The sequence below is a fragment of the Notothenia coriiceps genome, unplaced genomic scaffold, assembly GCF_000735185.1.
Source record: "Notothenia coriiceps isolate Sejong01 unplaced genomic scaffold, NC01 NC01_scaffold00024667, whole genome shotgun sequence".
NCBI lineage: Eukaryota > Metazoa > Chordata > Actinopteri > Perciformes > Nototheniidae > Notothenia > Notothenia coriiceps.
Window position 1 is genome coordinate 2,310,315 of NW_011357368.1, and position 9,874 is coordinate 2,320,188.

General features: G+C 40.3%; 1 protein-coding gene across 3 annotated transcripts; it reads left to right on the plus strand.

Annotated features, from left to right (window-relative positions):
* The first annotated feature begins 1,231 nt into the window (after positions 1-1,231).
* Positions 1,232-9,874, plus strand: prdm2a (PR domain containing 2, with ZNF domain a). Of its 3 annotated transcripts, none has more exons than XM_010782430.1 (4): positions 1,232-1,318; positions 2,735-2,804; positions 3,357-7,508; positions 7,988-9,874. In XM_010782430.1, exon 3 carries the CDS (start codon positions 3,428-3,430, stop codon positions 7,493-7,495), a length of 4,068 nt encoding a protein of 1,355 aa, XP_010780732.1. In that variant the 5' UTR covers positions 1,232-1,318; positions 2,735-2,804; positions 3,357-3,427; the 3' UTR covers positions 7,496-7,508; positions 7,988-9,874. The 3 variants fall into 3 exon arrangements, with proteins under 3 accessions (XP_010780732.1, XP_010780734.1, XP_010780733.1); XM_010782432.1 differs by having other exon boundaries at positions 3,360-7,508; XM_010782431.1 differs by lacking the exon at positions 1,232-1,318 and adding an exon at positions 1,340-1,658.

Genomic DNA, 9,874 nt, shown 5'->3' on the forward strand with positions numbered 1-9,874 from the left:
CTGGTTCACTCCTACAGGCTCTCTCAAAGAAGTCCTTTTATTTATGTTGATCCTGCGGGTTGAAATAATGCAATGTGAAACCAGAGGGTAGCTTTCTATCAGTGTAGGTGTGACTTTTATATGAGCCAGTGCCCTGCGATTCAATTCACAATTGTTGGGGGAAACAGAGAGCTGCTCAAGGGAAGATAACAAATAGCCTACTCCTGCACACCATTAATCTCCATCTTGTCAGCTTGTTTTTTTCAACAGCTGTGAAACAGAAATGACTTTGAAGTGAGGATATTTAGATGTGGCCTGGCTATAACATCAAAAATAATATTGCCAATGAACCAGCACATGTTTTTGCAAAATGCAATTGAATCAAGTTTAAAGCAGTATTGCATTTGTATTAACTGCTTTGCAGACAAGCTCATATTAATGTATTATATTTGTCTATTATAATAAAAAAAAAAAATGCAATACTTATACTGTATTAATTGCAACAACAAACCGAATGAACACACTAATATAACAATATACCCTTAAATATACACATTTTAAAATGCTTATACCATGTAAACAACTCCTAGCTTTCAGTTTTTACGTAAATGAAACTGTATTCAACAGCACACTGAAGTTATTAATTCTTTTGAATGAGACCTTGGTATATTGCGCCCTCTATTGGCTAAATTAACACACTGCAAGGGTCGATTTCAGATAGAAAATTATGATTTTTAAAACAAGTTGTATTCATATTTGTCAACGCCTTTTTTTGTTACGAGCTAATATAACAGAATATGTAGTTAGTTTGAAAATTCAAAGTTCTACATAAGCATAATGAAAAAAAAAGGTAAAACTACCTGGCCATCAGTTTATATTTTACAATTTAAATTTGGTTTCAATCCTCTTATTTTAAATGAAATTTTTTTTAATTATTACTATTCTCATTATTAGTCATTATAGCCCAACACTGAAATGTAGATAGACAACTATATTTCTAGCATCATTTCTGAGTGCAAGCATTAGATTTGTACATGTTAAAGAAAAACATATTGCAAAGTCTTGCAATGATGTACTTATGTTCTCGTTTTAGTCTAAGGTGAGTGACAGCTGCCTTTTGCTCTGAAGAGTTTTCTTCCTCTTCTTCCAGCGCCGTAACAAGCCTGTTGCTGATTGGTCAACATTTGACATCCACATTTTCGGACCAATCAGAACACCTGATTTCCATTGGTACATTGGGGAAGAAGAAAAAGATAACAGAACTGTACACAACCTGCACGAGAGGAACATTTCAAACCATTCTACGGAAGTTAGCATGTTCGGGAAGTGTCACGTGCAGGTTTGTATTAACTGTCAGTGTTTGTAACGGTCGTTCTATCCTATATATAGCCAGGGCTTGCGAGCTAGCATTGCAGCTAGCACATCACTGTTGAAGCTGTAATAGCGATAACAGTAGATTTATTTCACTTGATAAGTGCAGCGTTGTTTTAGGACATTGGCGGTTGAAGGGAAGTCATTCGTGAGTTGTTTCCCTATATCAGTCGGGGAGTGTAGGGCTATTTTAGAGAAGCCAGTTGACCTTTTTAAGATAGCAGCCTCTGTAGCATAACAGTAATGTGACGACGTGTTGTGTGACCAGCTAGCAATGGTGCAAGGACGGGGGAGCGTCATCAAGCCAGGTGAAGCAGAGGCGTGTGAAAGCTAATCCGAGTTGTGTAATTATAATATAAAAATAGATAATTGCTTTTTTATACATCTATTTGATGTGTAATAAGTGTCACTTAAGCCTGTTGCTGCTCAGTTGAAAATAGAAGTTGAATATTACGAAAACTGGCTCACATAATTCAGTATACGGAAAGGCCCTTTTAATGGTGCTTACATTTTCGATTCTGTTAATATATCATGACTCGGTTGTATCTGTGCACATAGAAATTTCTTTAAATTGTTAATGGATAACAAATATAAACACGAGCTATAAGGTCTTTGTTTACATTTCCTCTCGTGCCCCCTCAGTTGCCTAATAACCGCTTGTAATGCAATTATTATGTAGGCTGAATTTAAATGCATACAATTCTATCCAAACTGTTAACGGATAACTGAAGAAACAATTGAGTATTGCTGACTTTAATGCTTTAAGAGCTAATGCGGCTGTGAGGAGCAGGTGGAAGAGCACGACAAATCAGACTGTCACCCGTGATGAGCCTGCCATTTTGTCTTACCAAGCATTTAATGATTGAATGTTATGTTTACATGTTTTGGAATAATAAATGAAAGGTGGCTATTAAAAATAAAGATTTACATTTAAGGTATGTGTAGCAGCTGCCAGTTGTGAAAAGGTAATCTGTGTAGCAGGTGGTGTAAAGTTACCATACCAGGGTAAATAAAGTAATCTGGGGACAGATTAGCTGTATTTTAGGACTGTACTCTCTGTAGGCAACTTGCAAATACAAATAAAACACTTAAAGGATATGACATAGTGTAACAAGGCGGGGGTACATACATTATTGCTGTGTTTGTTGGTACATTTTTTTTTAATGATTGGTGACATTAGCATACATTAAAAAAACAGGACCCAAGGGTTACTCAGCATGCAAATGACTAAAGAGATAAAGTATGTCTGCTCCCACACCACAGCTGTTCATTTTGATCAAATTGAACTTCTTATTATTCAGTAGTTTAGTCCTAAGTGTTATATTATATAATGGGTTTAATCGTTTTTTTATAATCAGTTTTTTTGTTTTCTTTCTCCTTGCAGCATAAGAAAAAGCCTTTATGTTAATCTGTCAACAAATCATGTCTCTCACTCTGCACTGAACATTAAAATGGTAAGATGGCGTGATGACAATTCTACACAAAACTTTATTGAAATGTTTAACAACTGGTTCATATTTTAAATAATAGGAAATAAATGGTCATTATGGTTAGAATTTGTTTATAAGCGTTATATAATTGTATATCTTATTATATATTTTACAATATTGTTCATGGCTGATCAATTATGTCCAAACAAATTAATAATAGACTTAAGATAATGAAAACAATAACATTGTGCTATGATAAAGCATGTGGACCATATCCTAAACATGTTTACAATGTAATACTTTTCAAAATAACTGTAATACAACTCAGGAACAAGTGTGCCCTGTTAGCTCACCTGGTTGAGGGGGCAGCTCGTACAGGTTCAAATTGGTATGACCGTTACTATTATTAGTAGTTTAATTGTTTTACATAGTCATTTTGATCAAGAGATAAACGATCGCCTGTGATGCATTATTTTGCGCTAAAGTATAAATAGTGAATGATTGGTTAATTTGATGTGTATCTTTCAGCTATGCTAGTTGTGGGTTGCTAAATGACTATTTTCTTTATCTTTTCAGTAGGTGTGACAACTGTAAAAGATCCTGTGCGACAAACTTCCTTCAGAGAGCTGTATACAACCTCCACAAAGATGGAGGACTCTCCTCACCTATACATCTCAGAATTTGTAGAGAATGAGGACATGGATAAGATGGACATTAATCAAGAGGAAACCAATATTGCATCCGACATGGTTAAGTCACCATACCAGGACACTGAGAGGGACTCAAACTATTTTCAATGCCAGCACTGTGAGAGACACTTCACCACCAAACCAGGCCTGGAACGACACATGCACATCCACACCTCTGCAAACAACGATGCTCACAAATACAAAACCAATATTTCACTAGCTTCGAATCTGGAGTTGTTGCACCATGAGAAGGTAAAGCCTCTGGATTTAGCAGGCTCGGTCATGCAGCTTCATACTTCATCCACCACTGGCTCTAATACTCCCATTTTGTCCTCTGGTGACCACAACGCTCAGCCAGACAAACCGGGAGTGTCAGAGGGGCGTCATGCTTGCAAGTACTGTGAAAAGGTATTCACTACACATACCAACAAGCGGCGGCATGAGCGAAGGATCCACGAGCAGCACCTGCAAGTCACACATGTGGAAAAAGCCCATGTGCCCCAAGAGGAAAACGTTGAGGGGATGTGCAGTGAAACAAACCAACAGGAAACGGAGCTTGTTGACAAAATGGCACCTGCAGCTGTTCTTGAGAACGAAGTGGGACAAGCAGAACAATACATGCTTGACATCTCTAGCAATATTTCAGAGAATCTTAGCTTTTATATTGATGGAAGGATAGTGTCAACAAGTACGATCAGTAGCTGTGAAGCAGCTGAGGTTCATTCTGGGTCTGCAACTGTAGTTGGACTAGACGCCCTGATTCTAGACCCCACCCAAATCAGCCAGGTGTTAAATACAGATTCAGAGATGTCTGGTCAACCACTGGCAAGGAGAAGAACCGCGACACCTCCGCTTTTACCACAAATTAAAACTGAACTGGAGTCTGACGTGGTTGTGTCTTCTTCCTCATCTTCACTTGTATGTTCTATAATAGAGAATCTTTTTCCTCAGAATACAGAGGGTACAGTGGTGCAGAAGGAAAGAACTGTGTTTCTGTCTCCAAAGCTGAAGCAGCTGCTGGAGAAGCAGGATGGCCTTAAACTCGCACTCATCGCAGACGGCCAGAAGCCTTTATCACCCGTCTCTCTGTCTGTGCTGCCTGCAGGGACAGGACGGTTCAAAAGAAGGACTGGGTCTCCTCCACCGAGCTCTCCACAGCAAAGCCCTAGAGAAGAAACGGCAGATAGTGGAGATTGTGAAGCTGTGAATACAGGACAGACGGAGACCCAACATAGTTCACCTGCGCACCAAACAGCCAATGTGAAGGATGACGCAACCCCACCTGAGGAGGAGCCACAGACGGAGAGCTGGCCTCCCTCCACCGGCGGTAATTCCTGTAACCAGCAACCACTGGATCTCTCCAACACAGTCAAAAGCAGTGAAGACATAGCTTCAGCCGATTCGGCGCTGGATTTGAGTTTCCAAAAAACAAATCATGGGGAATCTGAACTGATGTTAAATTTCATTTCACATGCAGTTTTAACAGAAGGAAAATCAATTGAAGGCATGATGGGAATGACCTTAATTGATAGTTTAGAGCAAAATATAAGCTTCATGAATCCAGACACCTCCTTACTGACAGACTTCACCATACTTACAAGTCAAGATATGATGAGCCCAATGCAGTCTATGGCAGAAGGGCTTGTTTATGGTCTTGCACTTCCCTCCAATTCCCTGACTCCATCACCCTCCCTGACCCCTCTCTCCTTGCAGCCATCTTCACCGTGCACCATAGCATTCACCACCCATGCTTCACACACAGGGCTCTCCACTGCTCCTTCATTAATCACAGTGTTGGCACCGTCACATATTTCAAACCGACCAATCCAGGTATTAGCCCCTGATATATCACAGGTAACCTGCACGGAAAATGCATTACATTTTTCAGAGTGTGATTTAACTACTGGATTTGCCACTACAAATTCTGCCGACCCTGTCACTCTCTCCCAACCTTTTCACCCGACTCTAAATCTACCCAGCCACATGTTTCTCTCTGATCAAATAACACTCAATCCGCCTATATTGGAGTCCACTCCTACGTCAGAAGGGCAATTCACACCCACTGTAACTTTCAATGATTCCCTCATTAACTCGTATAACCTAACCAGCAACACGGTGTTGATAGAGTGCACAATAGCTCTTGAAGCCCCGGGGAGTATAGTCCCTGCTGCAGTCACCTTACAAGAAAACACTGCTGAGCCTCCAGCACCTACACAGATGGTTGTTAATCACGTCGAACAGGAACAGATTGTATCAGTGCCCAACCCGCAAACTGAAGACCCCACTATTCTGATGTCATCCATCGCAGAATCAGTTACTCTATCCACCACCGCCGCCTCAGTGCTATCTGATTGTCCTGCTCCAGTGGTTGAATCAGGTCCTGACCCAGAGCTTGTTGTTAACGCGGAGCCATCAACCATCAAAGAGGAAGAAGCTGCTGACAGCACTGTTTCCGCCCTCGAAACCCCATCTAAAACCTCGCCTTCTTCTGAGAAAGCCGAAGAGGAGCAGACTTTCACCAAGAATTTCATCTGCAACGTGTGCGATAAGCTTTTCCATTCAATGAAAGAACTGGGCCATCATGTAGGTGACCATGCTGATGAATGGCCCTACAAATGTGAGTTCTGCGTGCTGCTGTTCAGCAAACCCTCCGCTTTGCTCGATCATCGATCAAGCCTCCACGGGGTGGGCAAGACTTATGTTTGCAGTGCATGCACGAAGGAATTTGTCTACCTTTGCAATCTAAAACAGCATCAGGAAGAATTACATCCCGGACAGCAGTGTACATACACAGAAGAGGAAAAGGGAAAACTAAGACCTCAGAACTTCAATAACTTAACAAAAGTCACCACGGAGACCTCAGTGCCCGACGCTGCAGAGGATCCGAAGGTGAAAAAGGAAGAAGGGGAAGTAGATGAGGCTGCTGAAGAACTGTTAACAACTATAAAAATCCTGGCCTCAGATGGAGCCAAACTCAAAGGGCCGGATGTTCGTCTCGGCATCAACCAACATTACCCCAGCTATAAGCCCCCTCCGTTTCCCTACCATAACAGGTCCACCACGGGCACCTTAGCTTCAGCCACAAACTTCACCACCCACAACATCCCACAAACCTTCAGCACGGCCATTCGCTGCACCAAGTGTGGGAAGAGCTTTGATAACATGCCAGAGTTACATAAGCACATCCTGACTTGTGCGAATGCCAGCGATAAAAGGCGATACACCCCCAAAAGGAATCCCATCCCACTACGCCACTTTGCAAAAACTCAAAATGGAGTTCTATCTACCACTAACTCCACTAACGGACTAAATGCGTCGAACAGACTAAATGCGTCGAACAGACCCAGCCAGTCCAACAGGTCCAAACCTAACCAAGATTCAGCAGTAAATGTAAAGTTCAAGGTGCTGAGCAAGAGGAAGAAAAAGTTGGTCCAAAGGGTCATGCCACAGAGGAACAAGTCAGTCCCTTCATCGAATAAAATGTCACCCGCACATGTGGATGAGCAGCAGGAGATCTTCGTCTGCCCGCACTGCAGCAGGGAGTTCACAATGCGCCGCAGCAGAACCAAACACATGGCCGTCTGCCCCAAGAAACCCAAAGAGGTGAAGAAAAGGAAAGAAGGAGGCATCTCTGTGACGAAGGAGAATGATGGACACCTGCACAGAGGAGCTGAAGAGACACAACAATCCTCACCTCTGCATAAAACCAGACTGCAGACTTCTAGCCCTGCTAAAAGACCCGCCATCCTACCAGTGCAAACCGTCCTGTCAAACAAAAGAAGTAAAATAATTATCAAAGAGAGCACACACCTGAAACAAGACACGCCCACTCTGAGTGAAGTTCCCATCGTTCGCACTTTTAACCCCTCTATGCGACAGTATAGCCGAATGCAGCACAGCGTCAAACGGATGCCCATTAAGATCACCATAGTGAAACCACAGCAGGCTGCAGCGCAGAGGGAGGAGCGGCCCCCCACGCCGGGCCCAGAGGACAGCAGCAGCTCTGAGCACAGTCCTGCAGTCTGAAGGGGACCCTCAGGTAGTTAATGTTTATTTAACAGTTCATTTAAATAATAAAAATGACAATAATCAAGAGCTCTGTATACAAAAAAACATTGTAAACAAAGAAATTACTTAAACAGTCATTCCTAATTTGCTGATACTGATATAGCAGCATCTACAATATGCAAGCCTCTTAACATGATATACAGTATATTTATGGGATAAACATTTTGGAAAGACAGAAAATAATATATCGGCACTGCTCCATCCCTAAAAAAAACAAATAATTCAAATGTTATGTATAGAATATATATATTTAAAAATCTTATGTTTTCGATTTTTGTATTCTTGAATGAAATGTTTTTTGTTTGTTTTTAAGGCATCTTTGAGTATTTAAAAAAGCGCTACAAAATATTAAATGTTTTATTATTTTGAATTAACAAAAGTAAAAGCAGTAACCCATTGATTTCAGCATCCTAACGTCCATCTCTTTGTTTTCCGGACCTTGCTGTGAAGCTGCTCATACAGGAGAGAACTGCTCCCCATCACACTGTAAAGCTCATGGACCCAGGTTGCATCATACTGTACAAGAAATGACTGATTTGAGGACGGATATAACGGACAACTTAGCGCTGCAGTGAGTGGATGTATTTAACTGAGAATCTGAAGGCTTTTCTAGTCGCTCTGAGTTTTGTAGAGTTCTCCTTTCAGTTCGTAAACTTTCTGTCAACGGCTTGGATTTGCACTTTGAAGTTAGTCTGACTGCTACGTGTCACAAATTTGGAAAGGAAGTGGGAGGACGTGAGGCTGGAAGGATGCTCTCATTTCCTACTTTCTGGGTTCTTTAGAGAGGATGGCAGGCGGCAATCATTCTCAGCATGCATTTGCACTTTTCCTTATCTGTCGTCTGTTGCCTTTTGGTTTGAACTCTTTCTGCATGCTGCAAGCTTATACTACAGCTGTTCTCATTCAGGAGGGATTATGTTGATGCAATTAGGCCTTACACACGGAATCTGATGTTGATTAAAATGAATCAGTGTAAGTATATAATAATAATAATAATTTTATATAAAAGACACATCAAGATTACTTATAATACAACATAATCATATACAAGTAGGACTCTATAGTTCAGTGTAATAATGGCCTTTAGCTACCTATACACATTTTTGTTAGAGATATCAGCAACGTTAACTACTATTATGAAAGTCAGTGTTTTTAATGTTGTAAATGTAACCTGGTAGATTGAATGCTACCGTCATTGCAAATTGCAATAGTAAGTAATCTGGTCGGCCCAGTTGCTATGTGATTCAATGCGAGTTAGAGAATAGTGCTCTATGTGCCCTAGAATGTTTTACAAAACGGTTTTCCTACGAAACATCTAATTGGTTTAATTTTCGGGTTTATATGGCACAATGAAAGGTTCTTTTGGGAAACAGTTGCGTTGGCACTGCAATTCAAAACAAAAGCACTGTTTAATTTGTACAGCTTGGATGCGTCATAGCCACTATTACAATAGCTAAAGTTAAATTCTAAACAACACTGACTGATATTTAACTCCAGTGCTTTGTCTTTGCTTCACTACTTTCAGAATTCTATTGACAACTATATATATTTACAGTCTGCTTGTAGGTTTTTCTCCTGCACCAGTTTCACAAAATCACTGTCAGAATGATCTGTGTCCCCCCCCCCCCCGCCCCCCCCCAACCCACTATACATCTTCATTAGATTAGAAATACTGTCTGTTTTCTTCATTGCTTATAACCTGCTGTCAACAGTTTATTGTGTGAAGTGTAGTTAATTACATGTAGAAATCACAACATGGAAATGTGAGATCAGTGGTTGGGTATTTTTAGCTGGAACACCTACTGTATAGTGACACATGGAAATGTCATGGAGTGAGTGCAATGAGTTGTATCTGTTGAATTACATTTTGTATAAGCTATTAGTTTGAAGATTCAGTGCTATACAGGGTAATCATTTAATCATCATGAACTGATTTATTTGTATTTAGGCAAACTAAAGCTTGACAATATCTTATATCTGAGAGATCTCTATTTTAAATGTTTGCCTTTTCAAACGTTATAGCTCCTTCAGTTTGTTTGGTGTACAGGGCGGTTTTTGAGACTGTTATTTAACTGTGAAAAGTGCTTGTAGCATTTCAAAGTGTTAATTGAGTCATGTTTATTTATTAATTATTTAAAATCACGTTATCAATATCTGAACAGTCCTCTGTATGATTTGCACTAAAGTTTTTTCAAGCGAGTGTTCAAAATAAATGGAGAATGTTAAGATTAAGAAAAGTTTGTGTGACAGTTTCTTTTGTAAACAAATCAGATGAATCACATCATTGTTGGATTTTTTTTTTAAGTAAAAGTGTGGATTTCAATTCGGGAAATTAAA